The sequence below is a fragment of the Calypte anna genome, chromosome 1 (assembly GCF_003957555.1).
Source record: "Calypte anna isolate BGI_N300 chromosome 1, bCalAnn1_v1.p, whole genome shotgun sequence".
NCBI lineage: Eukaryota > Metazoa > Chordata > Aves > Apodiformes > Trochilidae > Calypte > Calypte anna.
The window spans coordinates 115,158,061-115,176,747 of NC_044244.1; the positions used below are offsets into that span (position 1 = coordinate 115,158,061).

The following is an 18,687-nucleotide window of genomic DNA, read 5'->3' on the forward strand; positions in this document are numbered from 1 at the left end:
AGGTCACTGTCACAGTCTTCAAGCTTAGCAAGATGTTTACATGCAGATCTAAGAACAGGCGGGTTGTTTCCACTGCCAGTTCCAACTCTTTCCAACCTTAAAACTTCCTTGGTTTTGGCAGTCTGTCATCTATACACAACAGATGGGTACTGCAGGATGAATACAACAATTGAGAAACATTTAATTGATATTTACCTAAGTTTTAAAATAGAAATCTTAGGAGGATACCTTTGATTCTGTAAAAGACATAGGGTGAAATAGTGGTTTATGTCCAGATATCCTAAAAATTCATCTATGTATCTAAGGTTATTGTAATTATAATGCTCCCAAGATGATCTACCAGATACTCGAAACTGAGCACATAGAAATATGATGAGATCAATATTTAAAGGATTTTATGTTCTTACCCATAAAACACGTGGTTCTCTAATAAACATTTTCTTCCACATCCTTCCCATAAACTGTTTAGCCTGTATGGAGCGACCCAGGGAAGCGCAAGGTTGGGCCTTTGTTCATACTGTTCCAGTTTTAGCTCTTTCAGACTTGCTAGTAACAGGTATCAGTCAATCATAATATATGTATTTGATGATGATATTATTAATGAACATCTCTTTTGATATAATGGAGTAAATACTAAGGGAATTTAATTTATTGGAGTAAATACTAAGGGAATGCATGAGACAGATTGCTAATACAAATACCTCTAGTCTGTCACATATGGAAAAAGTAATGATGCCCCCTTTGTTGTTGTAGGTAAGACAGTAATCTGTGAGCAGTCATCAAGGACTTAAACATAAACTTTGCTTGAAGCAGCAAGTAACAATGAGGAGGTCTTCTTTTTAGACTTTTTGATCTTTTATGTCACACTAACTCATAAAACTAGATAATTTACACAGGCTATTCAAAACCACCTATAGGCACTGTAGAGATATGCCAAAAATAGAAGTTGGATTTGAAAAAACTCAAGTGCCTGTGATTTTGGCGAGAAAGGTTTGCATCCAAATATGAATTTATTTTTAATTTTCTACTCCTGGGAAAATTCAGGAGAAAAAAGGTATTCTTAGTACAAATTTCTTTTTCCTTCTTGTATTAAGTCTACCTCTATATATTTTGTGCAAGTGGTAATTCTGGTATCAGTCTATTAAATTGCAAAGAAATACCTTTTCCTAAGCCTACAGACTAAGAGTTACAGTAGGTGCTAGATGAAAGACAGTTAAATTGATTAGCATTTTACCTCTTGATGGTAAGTGGTGTAAATGAGATGTAAATTATTTCACTGGTATAGTCCTAAAAAAAGTAATAAAATAAAATATTGTCAGAGTTCATTACTAATTTTAAAAAGAAGTGGTTTTAGTTAGTTCATACCAGCATGAGCTGTGAGTGCAAGGACATAGCAGACTGATTGTTTTGGCACATGTGGCAGGACTATCAAAGTTGATGGAAGTATTGTAAGAATTAGTCATTGCTGATATTCTACTGTAGTAGCACTAGCTTCTGATAGGTGGTTGTGAGTTTATTTTTATCAAATATTTCTAAAAGTCTTAGAACCACTGAAATATGGGCAGTGCTAGTCGCTACCTTTTCCTGGTCAGTTCTAAGCGAGCTGATCCTCCAGCATTTCACTGATGTAGTCTTTGTCATGGTTGTAGTTTCATGGCAGAAGAAGCTTTCTAACATCACCACATCATATTTTCAATGCAGAACAGTGGTGCTAATCTCATTTTCAATGTCTAACCGAGTAAGTTAAATGCTATTAGAAGAAGTTTGTGGAAATAATTCTGTTGTTTCAGTTGCTGAATTCATCATGATTTTGCAGCAACCATCAGCACTCACCAAGCCTTCCAAAGTACGTTCTAGCCTGTTGGAATTAAGAATTTGCAGTGCTATTGTAATTTCATATTGAACTTGAAAACAAATGAGTGAGAACAGCAGAAAGTAATTGCAGCTGTTTTTTAATTAAGATGATTTGCTTAAATACTTAGCCTGTCTGATATACACAAAGATTTCTGTGGGTAAGATTTAGTCAGGATCTTAGACAAGTTATGGAAAAAGTCAGGTTTTGCTAAGTGTCTACCTGGTATAGCAGAAGCTATTTGGAAACAGAAAGTGTTCTACATTTTCCATCTCCTTGACTTCCCTGAAAGAAAGAACTGATTACAAATGGTGATTGTCACTATTCTGAGGCTGATTTTGGGCAAGTGTCGTTATCATGACATGCTTGACGAAGAGTTGTTTGTTGCCTTTCCATGAGACGTCACTGACTTGCTGAAAATGCAGTAACAACTGGTAGGTAGCTCTTGTCTTTATTATCTAAGAGCAGTAAATTTCTAACGTAGAAATGTTGCACTTTCTAGTATTTCTTATTGAGCAGTCTTAAGTGTTTTGTTCTGGTATTGTGGATGTGGTTATCTGTGAAGGATATAGGATGTTCTGAAAGAAAGATAAATGTATCTTTCTGAGAAATGCAGCCTTCATTTACTGAAGTGTCAGTCATCCAAAATAGACCTATTGAACATGAAAACTGGAAATACGTCTGTTAATTTGATTCAGACTGTCTTCCATTATTGGCCCCTCATGTGTTACATGTACCTGCACAGCACTAAAAAAATGATGAATAGGAGCTGTATTGAACTCTGTCAGTTGTTGAGTTACGCTTTCCAAAAATGTTGTTGACAAAGTAGATGTAAATGATTTTCTTTTAAGGTCCTCTGAAGATTAATTTGGGCCTTTTCTACATTAATGCAGTGGCAGATATCTCCATCCACACTATGGTAATGGAAAAGATTCACCAAATGTTACATTTTTACTAGTGCTCTCTAACCTGATTCAGCTTTGATAAACCAGGTTACTGAGCATGGTGGTTTAGACAACTGTGCTGTTCATTGAAAATGCCAACCTTCATTATAGAGGTTGGTGAAAAGTAGCTGAAATCAATAATTTCTTTATCTCCCACTGCTGCATCTGGAAGGGAAACCTGCTTGTGGTGTCTGAAGGAGAATTACTGCTTTTCAGTTTATATGGACTTAGAGATGGACTTGCATTCAAATGGAAAGGGATATTCACTAAGATTTAAGCACAGTTATTAGAATCTGGGATATTAGTTTCACTTTGAGTCAGTCTGTATCCCCTGGCCAGATATCTTTTTTCATAATTATCTTAATATATTATCTTACAATTCATCTCATCTTTTCTACAACTTCCTCTTATCTCATTTGAACCTTTTTTTGTTCCGAGAAACAGAAATTAATAATAATGAGTATCCTGGTTTGGGCTAGGACAAACCAATTTCCTGTTTAGTAATTTTACTTTTCAGTTAAGTCTCTTCTAAGTAACTATACTTTCTGAAACTGACAGCATGTGTTTCAGTCAGTGTCTATTTCTAGTACTAGCACTCAATCTACACAGTTATCACTGGAGAATGGTATTCAGTAGAACTTCTTATGTGCCCTCAACAAAAGGGAGGAAAAGGGGTCACACCTGCAACCCTCTTGTGAGGAGGAGCAAGCCACAGACGTGACCCCAAACTGACCAAAGGATTCCATCCCACATGTGTCATATCCAATAGAAAGCTGAGGGATCGTGAAGGTCAAATTTCTTCCATGGCTGGTATCCTGGGATGACTCCTTCTGCTATTCTGTCTTTGATCTTGAATCTGTGTGTCCTAAATCCAGTTCCCATCTGCTGCTGAATGCAGGAGTCCAGTCCAGAATTTTCCAAGGGCCTGCCCCGCAGCCTCAGTGGTGACATGAGCATTACCAGTGGGGAAAACAGTCTTTGAATATACTTTTATATATTTCATTATTTTCTTTTTCATCAGTACTGTTTCATTAAAGCTGTGTAGTTTAGTTTGCAACTGTAAGTCTCTTTCCCTTATTATCTCTCCTTTGCCTACAGGGTGATGGAAAGGGGTTAAATAGCATCTGTCATTTGTTTAATTGCTGGCATAGTATTAACCTCGCCAGTGAGGATATAGGCACACTGATGGTGACATTGAAAGCTCTGATAATTTTGAGCCTACGGAAGATAGAAGGCCAAGATACATTTTTTCAATAATACTGCCACCACTGCAATATTACTGCCTGTCATCAGGTGTGGTACAGAGAAATAAGGCACTTATTACTTGTCAGTCTAGAAGAAGAATGATATGGACAAGGACCAACAAAAGGAAGATCTGCTGCATTATCTTACCAGGCCTATCAAAATAAATTTCTTACAGCTTACCTGACTTGAAAATTTGTTTCTATAGCAATAGCTTGGCAAACTTGAGAGCCAGTACAAATGCTTGCTCCTCAAGGTCCATGGACTGGAAAAGCTGCAAACAAATGTGGAGTGAATGTCATCTCCTTAATGACACTGTACTGCAATTTGTTTAATTATAACAAATTTTTTGAAAGCACTAATGTTCCTATTCTCCTAGAAACTTTGTCCAGATAACCCTTTTATAATCTGTTGATGTTTATAAGATTATTACAGAAATTTGAACACAGAGAAGTGTTATGCACAGCAATTTTAGAATATGTCCATCTTCCTATATACTACCTTTTTGAAGTTAGTGGAGGATTAGTTGATAGTACAGTGCAGTGTATACATTAATAAAATATAAAACTATATTTTTTGGACTCAGATCCTTTCAGGTCCAATTTCTCAAAGGAGTGATGTAGAAAATGGGATGTGTAAATTTTCAATATAAAATATGTCAGGAAAATATCACAAAAGATGTATTGATGATAGTGGGCATCTTTTGAAGTAAAATCTTGTTAAGAGAGTATTAGACCTAGACATAGGTTGACTGTTGGTGTAGGATAAATTGTAAGCAGTCAATTGGGTTTACAAGTTCCACAGAATGTAAATATTATCTCATATTTACATTTTATTTTACCATATGTTATATTATTTTAATGACCTGCAGTGGTCAAGAAGTGGGTGACAGAACATGCTCAAGGATTAAAAAATATGATTTACTGCACCAGAATGGTTCTGTCTTGGGCACTGGCATTCTTGATGCAGGAAACTTCTTGATGTGAAATACTTTTTTCAACTTTTAAATTTTTCTTTGTCAAAATGTTTATAAAAAATGCAACACTGAAATGTGGGTCTAAATTAATGACTACAAATGTGTCTTGTCTTGGATGTTAATCCTTTCCATTCTTTCTGATAAAGACCTTTCAGGAAAAATAATACGCTTAGAAATTGCATGGGTGTTTTGTTATTTATCCTAGTACTGCCCCTCTATAACAGTCCTTTAAGACATTGAAATCTGCAATATATATGCATTATATTGATAAATATTCATTTCCTCTTATTACTGTCTTTGAAGTGGCAAATCTTTGAAACATTTATAACAATACCAGGGAAATTTCCTGAGAATTTCCAGGGAAATAATAATACTAGGCTTTCATTTTATACTGGCAATAGTTGTTGGCAATGTGAAATATAAATGTAAAATCTCTTGTCTGTACAGATTACATAAGATTCTTTCATAGTTGCTTCTTTTTTCCTAAATAAGCAGTCTAATATTTCCTTTTTACTATAAAAGTATATTTTCAACACAGCTTCTATATGTGTCTTTACTACAAAACTGTTAGGAAGCCTTTAGCAGTGAAATGGCAGATAGATTTAGAAATATGTTTACATCAGTAAAAACTATTAGTCGGTGCTTTTAAATATTTTATGGCAAATTTAATTCCCATTTTACTGATGGAAGGCACTTGAATGATTTAAATTGTTTGCATAACCTTGCCATCTGTAGCACATTAAGAGTGTTTTATGTGTGTTCCAGTAGTCATTTTCTATTAATATAAAGATACAGAAATTTACCAAAATCATATGCAGGCTCAAGCAGAATGAGGCAGCTGTGTGAGGGGTTGTAAAGGATTTCAAGTTCAGATTTTAGTGTATTATTTATTTTAATCAATGTTTTATCATTTTCTCGCTTCATATTGCAATTTGATTTATTACTTTTTACAAGAAAGTATACAGCAAAATTTTGCTGTGACAACCAAATTGGGTTGCTGAGACATATCACATAAACAATATAAGAAGAGTTGGACCAGATGATCCTTGGTGTCCCTTCCAGTCTGACATTCTATGATTCTATGGTACATTAAAAAAACAAACCAAATCTGCACTTTAAAATGAACTACTTTGAGCAAAGGACAGGACCAAAATAAGGATAGAGATCTAGACACAGAGAAATAGATTAATGTATTTGGATTTTGCATGTTTTATACAGATGAACATATATGAATAGATAATATGAATTTTAAACTGCAGAAATACATCCGGAAGACTTGAAGTTTTCCTTATTTGTGGAATTAAAGAGTTCATATTATAAAGACTGTCTGAAATGTCTCTTGCTGAAGCTTCTCTTTTTTGGGTTAGTTCACACATCAAACATTGGTGCAGCCTATGTTCACATAACTAAATCATGAGTAAGCATCTTATACTTGTTAGAAAAAGATCTCTAATGTGTAATGGCTCATAATTATTTTTGTCTGGTTTTTATTTTGTTGTGGGTTTTTTTTGTTTGCTTTCTAGGATACTATTGGAATCCATATTCCCATCACTAATCCTTCAGATGAAATTCTTCATCTGAGTGTGGAGCTGGACAATCAGTCACTTTATGGACAAAAGTCTTTCACTCTTGGGCCTAAGGAAAAAATTTTATATCAAGTACGGTTTTCTCCAGCTGTTGTTGGCACTTCAGATGGAAGGTGAGTTGCAAACTTTTTAAGCTGCTTGTGGCTCTTGTACTAGTAAGTGAACTACTTACATTGACAGCTTGGTCCCTTGATGTAAATATAGCCCTAGAACAACCCTCAAAAGATAATAAGTGGAACTGAAAAAAATTCAAATTAGATTTAAATATATTGCATCCCAAACAACAGCATTCCTCTGAGGAAAAAACCTGACTTACAGGAAGTAGAATATAATCAGAGAGTCACAGAATGGTTTGGTACTGAAGGGAACTTAAAGATCATCTATTTCCAATCCCCCTACCAAGGACAGGTGCTCTTCCCTTTAGACCAGGTTGTGCAGTGTACCATCAAATCTGGCCCTAGTTATTGTTTTTTTGCTGGGGGTAGCCTTGGCTGTAGTGGCAACAAGGTGGTGGAGTTCACTATTTTGTGTGGAAGAAGTAGAGAAGTAAGCAAGATTAAAACCCTGGACTTCATGAATGAAAAGTCCAGCGTCTTCAAAGATCTGCTTGGTGGAATACCATGGGTTAGGGCTCTGGAAGGTGTGGGTGCCCATGAGAGCTGGACAACTTTTAAACACTACTTGCTCGATACCGGTGAATCCCAATGAGGAAGAAATAAAGCAGAGGATGTAGGAGACGTGCATGGATGTGTAAGGGTCTTCTGGAAAAAAAAAAAAAAAAAAAAAAAAGGAGGGGAAAAAAGAAATTTACAGAACATGGCAGGCCTGGCCACTTGGGAGGAATATAGGAACATAGAGAATGTAGGGATGCAATGAGGGAAGGTAAGGTCTGCCTGGAACTAAAGCTGGTGAGGAGCATCAGGGACAACAAGGGGGGTTTCTTCCTGTACACAATTAAAAAAGAAGAATAGGGAAAATGTAGGCCTGCTGATGAGTGAGGTGGGTGTGCTAGTGGCTAAAGACTAGGAAAGGTGGAGTTATTGAATGCCTTCTTTGCTTCAGTCTTCACTGCAGAAGCTCTTGAATCCCAAACCCTGGAGGTAAGAGAAAAGGAGGAGGGCTAATGTCACTCCAGTCTTCAGAAAGGTCAAGGAGGACCTGAGAACTACAGGATAGTTAGTCTCACCTCTGTCCCTAGTAAGGTGTTGGAAAAAAAATGTCCTGGATATGATCACAAAATACGTGAAAGCAAAGCATGTCACTGGGAGAAGTCAACATGGATTCACCCAAGGGAAATCATGCTTGACCAACCTAACTGCCTTCTAGGATGCCATTCCTGGCTAGATACATGAGGCTCTCAAGCTTTACTTCAGCAAGGCTTTTGGTGCTGTCTGTCATAACATTAGGAAACTTGGGAAGTGTGGGCTAGATGAGTGGACTGTGAGGTGGACTGAGAGCTGGCAGTGTGACAGAACTCAGAGAGAGGGTGGTGATCCATGGAGCAGGGTTGAGTTGTATGCCTGTAATCAGTAGCATGGCCCAGGACTCAATACTTGGTCTGGTCTTGTTCAACATGTTCATTAATGATCTGGATGAAAGGGCAGAGTGTACCCTCAGCAAGTTCTTTGATGATGGAAAACTGGGAGGGTTGGATGACATTCCAGGGCTCTGCTGCCATCCAGTGTGATCTGGACAGGCTGGAGAGCTGAGCAGAGAATAAACTACTGAGGTTCAACAATAGCAAGTGTAGGGTCCTGCTTCTGGGGAGGAAGAACCCCAAGCACCAATATAGGTTTGGGGTGGACCTGCTGGAAAGCACTTCAGAGGAGAATGATCTGGGAGTCCTGGTAGGATCCATGAGCCAGAAGTGTGCCTTTGTTGCCAAAAAGGCCAATGGAATTCTAGGATTTCATAAAGAAGAGTGTGGTCACCAGGTTGAGGGAGGTCATTCTCCCACTCTACTCTGCTCTGGTTAGGCCACAGCTGGAATACTGCAGCCAATTCTGGATTCCCCAGTTCAAGAGAGACAGAGAACTACTGGAGAGAGTCCAGAAGAGGGTGATGAAATGATTAGGGGACTGGAGCATCTCTCTTATGAGGAATGGCTGAGAGAATTGGGACTCTTGCCTGGAGAAGAGAGGGATAAGGGGAGGCCTTGTTAATATCTACAAGTAGATAAAAGGTGGGTGCAAGGAAGATGGAACTAGACTCTTAGTAGTTCCCAGAGACAGGACAAGGGGCAATAGGCACAAGCTGGAACATAACAAGTTCTATTTAAATATATGAAAAATATAAGAAAAGAATTTAACTGTGGGGGTGACAAGGCACTGGAACAGGCTGCCCAAGCAGGTTGTGGAATCCCCTTCTCAGGAAATAGTCAAAACCCACCTGGATGCAGTCCTGTGTAATGTGCTCTAGGTGATCCTGCTTTTTTTACACCAGGTAGTATTTCTGGAATTTTTCCAGTGCAGAATTTCTAGGTAGTAATATAGAGATTTGTTTAACTGGCAGAACTTTGGTCCCAGCCAACTGATAGCCTGGGACATAGAGGAATATATGGTAAAATGACATAAACCACACCTTTATAACTCTGCAGTAGAAAGCTGTCTAATAGCTGCTTTAAATTGCAATAGTTCCCAAGGACTACAATTACAGGTGAGCAGTGGTACTTCCACATTACATCTGCAGTATCATCTTTTTTTTCTGAAGCCACAGTGTATTTCTTTTGCTATGGTAGCAGCTGGGAAGACATGTTATAAAAGCATTTGTGACAGTTGCACCTTTTCAAATGGATGATTCTTTCCTAAACTGTTTTATGCTCACTTTAAAACCTCTGTTAGCACAAATAGTATGAAGCCAGAAAGTCATGGAATAGACATAGTTATCATAGAATTGAACTGGCCGGGTTGGAAGGGACGTCAGAGATCATCAAGTCCAACCCTTTGTCCACTACTGCTGCAGTTACCAGACCATGGCACTGAGTGCCACATCCAGTCTCTTTTTAAATGTCTCCAGGGATGGAGAATCCACTACTTCCCTGGGCAGCCCATTCCAATGCCTGATCACCCTCTCCGTAAAGAAATTCTTTCTAATATCCAACCTAAACCTCCCCCGGCACAACTTAAGACCATGCCCTCTTGTCTTGATGAGAGTTGCCTGAGAAAAGAGACCAACCCCCCCCCCTGGCTACACCCTCCTTTCAGGGAGTTGTAGAGAGTGATGAGGTCTCCTCTGAGCCTCCTCTTCTCCAGGCTGAACAGCCCCAGCTCCCTCAGCCTCTCCTCATAGGGTCTGTGCTCGAGTCCCTTCACCAGCCTGGTTACCCTCCTTTGGACCTGCTCCAGGACCTCGATATCCTTCCTGAACTGAGAGGCCCAGAACTGGACACAGTACTCAAGGTGTGGCCTCACCAGCGCTGAGTACAGGGGCAGAATCATTTCCTTGGACTTGCTGGCCACGCTGTTCCTGATACAGGCCAGGATGCCATTGGCCTTCTTGGCCACCTAGGCACACTGCTGGCTCATGTTCAGCCTCCTGTCAATCCAAACTCCCAGGTCCCTTTCTGCCTGGCTGCTCTATAACCACTCTGTCCCCAGCCTGGAGCTCCCCATGGGGTTGTTGTGGCCAAAGTGCAGGACCCGGCACTTGGCCATGTTGAACCTCATCCCATTGGAATCAGCCCAACTCTCCAGTCTGTCCAGCTCCCTCTGCAGAGCCTTCCTGCCTTCCAGTTGATCCACACTCCCCCCAGCTTAGTGTCATCTGCGAATTTGCTGATGATGGACTCAATCCCCTCATCTCAATCATCAATGAAGATACTGAACAGAACTGGGCCCAACACTGATCCCTGGGGGACACCACTAGTGACCGGCTGCCAACTGGATGCAGCCCCGTTCAGCACCACTCTCTGGGCCCGGCCCTCCAGACAGTTCCTAACCCAGCACAGGGTGCCCCTGTCCAAGCTGTGGGCTGATAGTTTTTTCAGGAGGATGCTGTGGGAGACGGTGTCAAAGGCTTTGCTGAAGTCCAGGTAGACCGCATCCACAGCCTTCCCCTCATCCACCAGGTGGGTCACCTGATCATAAAAGGAGATCAGGTTGGTCAGACAGGACCTGCCCTTCCTAAACCCGTGCTGGCTGGGTCTGATCCCTTGCCCATCCTGCAGGTGCTGTGTGATTGCACTGAGGATGATCTGTTCCATGACCCTGCCAGGCACTGAGGTCAGGCTGACGGGCCTGTAGTTTCCTGGGTCCTCCTTCCGGCTCTTTTTGTGGATTGGCGTGACATTCGCCAACTTCCAATCATCTGGGATGTCCCCAGTGAGCCAGGACTGTTGGTGGATGATAGAGAGAGGCTTGGCGAGCTGTTCTGCCAGCTCCCTTATCACCCTTGGGTGGATCCCATCTGGTCCCATAGACTTTTGGGGATCCAAGCAGTTCAATAGGTCACTGACAGTTTCCTTCTGGATTACAGGGGGGCTGTTTAGATTCTTGTCACCTTCTATAAGCTCCAGAAGCCAGCTGTCCTCAGGATAACCTGTCTTACTGTTGAAAACTGAGGTAAAGAAGGTGTTAAATACCTCAGCCTTTTCTTCATCTTTGACAACTATATTCCCACCCGTGTCCAGTAAAGAATGGATGTTTTCTTTGCCCCTTCTTTTGCTGCTGATGTATCTGTAGAAGGACTTCTTGTTATCCTTCACAGAGGTGGCGAGATTCTGTTCACATTGTGCCTTTGTCTCTCTGATTTTCTTTCTACATGACTTAACTACATTCCTAAATTCCTCTTGAGTAGTTAGCCCTTTTTTCCATAATTGGTAGGCCCTCTTCTTAACCCTAATTTCTTTCAAAGTCTCCCTGTTCAGCCAGACCAGCCGTCTTCCCCACCGGCTTGCCTTTCGGCACACTGGGACAGCCTGCTCCTGTGCTTTCAAAACTTGCTCCTTGAAGTACGTCCATCCCTTCTGGACCCCTCTGTTTTCAAGGGCTGTTTCCCAGGGTATACTCTGGACTAGTCTTCTGAATAGGCCAAAATCTGCCCTCTGGAAGTCCAATGTAGAGGTTTTATTGACGACCCTCCTTGTATCCCTGAGTATTGAAAACTTTATTATTTCATGATCGCTGAGTCCCAGACATCCACCGACCACTACATCTCTCACCAGCCCCTCTCTGTTTGTGAAAAGAAGGTCAAGCGGGGCTCCATCCCTGGTAGGTTCATTTACCAGCTGGAGTAGGAAATTATCCTCTATACATTCTAGGAATCTCCTAGACTGGCTTCTCTCTGCTGTGTGGAGTTCCCAGCAGATGTCTGGCAGGTTAAAGTCACCCACGAGGACAAGGGATGACGATTTTGAAACATCTGCCAACTGCTTGTAGAATAATTCATCATCCTCATCATCTTGATTGGGTGGTCTGTAACAGACTCCCACCAGGATATCAGCCTTGTCGGCCTTCCCCCTGATTCTGACCCACAGGCACTCCACCTTATTACAGACTTCAATTTCTACAGAGTCAAGAGACTCCCTAACATATAGGGCTACCTCTCCACCTCTCCTACGCTGCCTGTCCCTTCTGAAGAGCCTGTAGCCACCCATGGCAGCACTCCAGTCATGGGAGTCATCCCACCACGTTTCCGTGATAGTGACTACATCATAGCTTTCCTGCTGCACGATGTCTTCCAGCTCCTCCTGTTGGTTGCCCATGCTGCGTGCATTGGTGTACATGCACTTCAGCTGGGCTGCTGATTTGGCTCTTAGCTTGGGCTGTTGACCCTTGGGCTCCTTTCTGGAGAGCCCTGTTTCAACCCTTTCCCCCTTCAAACCTTGTTTAAAGCCCTCCTTATCAGCCCCACCAACTTATTGGCTAGAGTCCTTTTTCCCCTGTTAGATAGATGCAGCCCACCTGGTAAGCTGAAATTTAGCCCATAGTCAAAAAACCCAAAGTTCCTCCGATGGCACCAATCCCTTAGCCACCTATTGATGAGATAGGTTTTCCTATTCCTCTCCTCATTCATCTCCTCTACTGCAGGAACTGAGGTGAACACCACCTGTGCTCTTGTCCCATGAACTAATCGACCCAGGGCCTTGAAGTCCTTTTTAATCACCCTAGTACTTCTTCTATTAATGTCATCACTGCTAGCCTGGACTACCAACAGTGGATAATAATCTGAAGGTCGGATTAGCTGAGGGAGTCTCCTACTAATATCCCTCACCCGAGCCCCAGGAAGGCAGCAGACCTCTCTGTGGAATGGGTCTGGTCGACATATAGGGCCCTCAGTTCCCCTCAGAAGGGAGTCACCAACTACAACCACCCTTCTTTTCTTCTTTGTAGCTGTGGTTGTAACCCGTCTGGTAGACAGAGGGCGAGCAGGAATCTATCATTTAGAGCAAGAACTGGTGCTTAGTGAGTCACGGGTTTGCACAGTGTATTTAATGTAAATTTTTATGTGCTTACAGTGCCTTGGTTCAATGTTTGCTACTTGAAACAAACAAACTAACAAACAAGAAATAGAAAAAGAAATCTCCAACGGGAAAGGAATGTGTTAGAATATCTGCTACAGAAGTAAACTGCTGTACATATCTCACCTAGTAGCAAGCAATTTTCAGTCATGACAACATTTGATTGTATATCAGAAAAATATATGGAATATTCCTTTGAAGCATATTTCTTTTTCTTGCTCATATAAATGTGTCTATATCTGTTCCTCAGTTTTCATCACTGGATTTGAAAATATTTTCCTTTTTAAAATCAGTAAATACTATTTCTGTTTCTTTGTCCTTTGAGTTCCAAATGGCTGGAAAGAAAATACTGTGACATTGAAAGGGAAATAAAACTTACTCTTGTAAGTTAGCAGTTGAAATGCTTTTGAGTTGTATTTTAGAAAAAGAAAAAAAGTTACAAAAATCCATAGAAACCTAACAACAACAAAAGAAAACCAAAAGCCAACAAACAACTTGTTAAATAAAAAAAATTAAGAAAGATGAAAAAAAGATTTTGTTGCATTAGGAATTGTATGTATTATTAGTTTTATAGATGAAATCTGATTCCAGCAAGAACTGTTACGGGGAACCTGTGTGCTAATTAAAGAACCTGCAGCATTGAGCTCATTAGGTTTTCCCTGAATTTTAATCTGTAAATTGTTTGCTTTGTGCTCAAAAACTGCCTCATATTGAGCTTGTGTTTCTGTTTTTAGTATCATATTCCTGTCAGAAATGGTTGGAGAGTTTTGGTATGCACTGGAGTTGATTGTAGAGAAACCATGGACAACTCGCCTACCTGAAGTAGCATGTGAGCTTGGAAAGTAAGTATGTAGTCCATAGCACTTAGCTTGGCCACTGGTTTGAAATATCATGGAAAACATAAGGAGTTTACAGTGAAAAGGCAGAATAGTGCTGAATATGTACTATGGCAGTCTGCAGTTCATTTTCATGGATATATGTATGGATAAGTGGAGTTCTACTTGCAGAAAAATAATTGAAATGGAATTGTAGCCCATGCATTTCCTTCCTCTGAAGTCTTTATCTAGAAATCTCTCTGGAAATACTACAGAATGTAATCATCAAGATCTAGAACACCAAGTTCTTTAGGTTTGTTTATATTCTGGTTATTTTTCTGAACTAGGAATATATCTGGCACTCTTACTTCACAAATGCTGGTATAGCATAATCAGTTTATTTTAACTTCTCAGGAAATTGTGAAGTAATACATCTTCTGTCCTGCAGATCCTAGGGGTAAATGTGGTTTGTAACACTGCAAGTGTTACAAAAATTACCTACTTAGAGCAGACAGAGGAATGAACCCAATTTTTTTCTTCCTATTTCGATAGCATCGTTTTAAGTTCTGACTTTCAAGGCATAAATAAAAAGTTTTAAGATAAGACTTTCAAGAAAATGCCAAAATTTCAGTAGTGCTCTTCCACCTCTTGGTTCTACTTAGTAGGTTCTGTGGCCACATGGCTCTTCTGGATGCTAAATTTCACTCACTTCTATATATTTTAGCTTTGACTAAATATGTAGCCCATATAACAGACTGAGCAAATAAAAGTTGTTAGAGAAAACGTGAGATTTTACCTGATTAGTTTTTAATTTTTTTTTTTTAGTGAATATATTCTGCTGTTCATATATGATGCATAGAGCAGAGTTAAATGCAATGCCTTTATGGCTGTGTTTTCTAAGAAAATCAGTACTGCTGTGTTTTTACTTTAAATTTCTGGGCTGACGGGAGCAAAACCTGTTGTTTTTCTCTACTGTCTAGGCTGATGCTTGGAAATTAGAAAAAACTTTAAATGTTTTCATTCAGACTCTTTGGAACTTGTAATTTTCTCTCTCAGGCAATGCCTGTGAACTGCATGCAAAAGTGGTCTGGCTGAGAATAGCAAGTAATGCTTGCCTACTGCAATTAAAATATATGTTGGAAAGAATTATGTCCATTAGCTACAACATTTGTCTGTGAAAACAATTGTCTCAGATTCATTGAATTCCAAGTTTTATTTTTTTCAAATGAGATTTCTTTTCTGTTTACAAGCAGAAGCATGTTGTAATTCCCATGCATAAGTATATGATCTCATCTACATCTGCCATGGGCAGTCAGTGGCTGAAGAACTATTATTTAGTTTAATTATTAGCAATAGCAGGAACAACAATAATGTAGAACAGGAAATTAAGAGTACTCTCATATATACTTATTTAAACAGTATAACAAAATTGACAAACTTTCTCCTTTTCTGCCATATTTTTGATTTAATAAAGTTGTCAGCTTTTAATTCAGTTATTTCCTTCAGCACCCTCCTCTTTCAAGAAATTTATGTTGTTGTTTATCCTAAACATTATTTGTTTATCCACATAATGACCTCTTCTTGAAATGTAAAATTTGGATAACAGTCATCCACAAAGGCATTTGAATTACAGTTACATTAATGAGAATTGCTCTATTAGCTGGACAAATAAGATAGTCCCAGTAAGTAGGCTGTGCTAATGTATCCTGAATATGTAAAGGAAATGCAGGAAGACCTTTGTGTGTTGGTTAAGAAAGATATCAATTTGCTTCGTTTTGAATGGGTCTGCTTCCTTGTTGTGTTCCCAGAAATATGGACTATAAATGTCATTAAATGTCTGAAGCATTTGTGGTTGATGAAGCTTTGCAGTTCTTTAAGAAATTGACTTCCATTCTACTACCTTTCCCTTGGATATGGAAGAAGCATTATCATGTGTGTTCTCTGCATTCCTTTGCTATCTATCTGAAAAAATTACCAATATGTGTCCTTGAAACATCACTTAGAACTGGATTAAGAGCCAAGAACCCATTGATACACTTAGAATAAATTTCTAACCAATTCTTGAAGGTGAAAAGAACAAATTCTAACAGTTTATCTTTTAATCCTTTTTTCAGATACTTTAATATTCAGTGTTTATCACAGTCAGAACTACTTTTTGTTTCTGTCAAGACATACTTTACTATATGCATCTAAGCAAATAAACCTTCTCCTTGGTGTACTCCATCTTCATTTATGCATCTTTGTTATGAGCTCCACAGCAGAGTCATTAAAGATGAGCAGTCAAATGATGTTCACAGAGGTCTTGAATTTACTGTCACATATAACAAATTTTTCCAGCATAATCACAGTGGTCAGTTTCTATGAGGTGGGGATTCCTTAGTGGATTCGAGTCTCTTGAAGAACCTCTGAAAGACAAGTAGTTGCTTAGTGAAATTTCAGATGTTCCAACATAGGGTTCCCTTTGACAAAGTTTTATGTATGAAACACACTAGAAAAAAAGTAAAGACTAGAGGTGTCAACTGTGAAAAACTGGAGTTGCCTGATATTTTTCTACTTTCTGCTGTTGAGACCTCAGTGATGCAATGTTTTGACAGTGCTATCTTGACACGCTAGTGAGAAATAATTCTACCACTCAGCTTTTGGGGATTTACGTCACTGCACATATTGAAAGGAAAACATCTGCACACAGGTTTTAGGACCTGAAGTTGCAGTTGTAAAGCTTGATTGAAATACTTCTGGAAGTTTCTTCTTATATTTTCTTTTTCCTTACTGATTTAGCTATGATTAAGTGACTAATTTTTTCCAGAGGATAAATATGTGAGGCAATCTGGCAGTTGACCTGCCATAGCTTTGACTAGAGGGAATATCTATTAGGTAGATAAATTACAGTGAAACCAATATATGCATCTATGTTTTCAAACTCCTCTTACTTACTATTTTCACTGATTCACCTTGAATCTCTTTTCTGTCACCCTTGGTGTAAGAATGAGAATGTGATTTATGGTCATATATCTTTGTTAAGGGCAATAATATATTATTTTTAACAGAATAGCCAATTTTTTTTCTTTTGAAAACTGTACTCTCTCTTGAAGGTAACTTTTGTTTGTTTATTCATTAATTAGAAAAAAGAGGACAGTCAGTTAAATAGAGTGCTAGATGATTTAAAGCATAACATTTAGACAATCATCATACTCCAATCTTTGTTCTGGAACAGCCACAATACTCATTAAAATACATAATCTACATTTGCAACATAATGATGTACCATTATAATATAATGAGCAATGCAACAATTGTATAATATAAAACAGATTTTGTGTTTATGGAAAGGAATAAAGATGAAGGAAGCAGGAAGAACCTCGATGGAAATGGCCAGTGTGGAACAGTAGGTTCAAAAAGAATGGTTGCCTAGTGGCACTAAATCAAAAGTTATTGGCAGCACCATGTAATTTCAAGCTTTTACTGTAAACCATTGCTTAGATAAAAAAGGAGTTACAGATTTAATTTATCTGTTTACCTTTAATTTATCTTTACTGCTTTTCCTGAGGCAGACTATGAGTCCATGGAGAGACTACTGTGTGATATACTTAAAATTATTTTACTTTTAGGAACCAAATTTTTGTGGGCCTTGGCACTCTGAATTACTTATTTGACTAAAATGTTTTATTCCAAAGTTAAATCTGCAGAAAGTAAGGAAAGAAAAGCAAGACATAAATCTCAAAATTGGAGCTTAGGAATAAACATGAAGCTGTGGTATTGGAGACACTAGGATTCATTGCTATATCCTCCTATCTAAAAGTCAGGCATTAAGTCTTGGTTCTTCCTGTAAGCAATGACAAGCGATCCAGCATCTTAGTGATTTGCAGCAGGACCAATGCTCCCTGAAAATATTTTTTCTCCTTGTTGAGTACTGGAGGAGCTAGACAGTCCTCTTAATATAAACTAACTTCCTGGCAACTGAAATAGAGCAAGTCAAATTCTGCCCTTACTAATTGCTACCAGTTTTTATCATTACTAATATTAACTAATTACACTAAGTATGTCCCTATACTAGTGGAAAAATAGTTATGCAATAAAATATAATTTTATTTTTAAAAGTACAAACAAATGCTGAGTAATGAAATACAATGGAAGAAACTTTATAACTAATAGTCATTGCATATACATATTTTTTCCAGATGGGCTCATCTCTACATACCTCTCTCCAATCCTACACATGAAACTCTGGAGCTAGAAGTTGTCAACAGCAATCCTATCAATTTTTCAACTGAGATTGATCCAGAACACCCTGTAAGTAACATTTCTGTGCTTTCACAGAAGTGATGAAAGAGCCTTCTTTTCAAAACCTAGTGAACTGTGTATTGTACTGTGGATTCAGAATACATGATGTAGTCTCAAGGATTAGAGGCATTATAATGATGTAGTCCAGAGATTTTATAGCTTAAGGATGAGCACAATTAAACTTTCAAAACAACTCAAGCAGAAGTGTGTTTATTCCCTGGAATGCTTTGTGGAATGGTTTTGAGGACTGCAGTGCTGGTTGCAAATAATATTCAGGAGATATTAGAAGGACAACTTGTGAACAAAACAGCTGTATTAGAAGCTTCACAAGTGTGTAAGAATCATCAGGATAACCAGGTAAATATTTAGGTAAATAGGTAAAATATTGATGTAAGTATATAAGAATATCTCATAGTCATAGCAGTTATAACCATCTTGCAGGGTCTCTGAGTAAGAACTTGGACACCCTGGCTACAAGGAAGCTTCAAGCAAATATGTCCAATAATTTTATTCTCCAAACTCCCATTTACACTG

The 18,687-nt window shown here is 38.9% G+C and overlaps 1 protein-coding gene across 1 annotated transcript in view; it reads left to right on the forward strand.

Moving 5' to 3' along the window:
* Window positions 1–18,687, forward strand: part of CFAP47 (cilia and flagella associated protein 47) — a 296,044-nt gene that overhangs the window by 198,121 nt on the left and 79,236 nt on the right. The window contains exons 52-54 of the mRNA XM_030456465.1: window positions 6,538–6,713; window positions 13,792–13,899; window positions 18,051–18,162. Of these exons, the coding sequence (XP_030312325.1) occupies window positions 6,538–6,713; window positions 13,792–13,899; window positions 18,051–18,162 (396 nt within the window). The remainder of the gene's footprint in view (window positions 1–6,537; window positions 6,714–13,791; window positions 13,900–18,050; window positions 18,163–18,687) is intronic.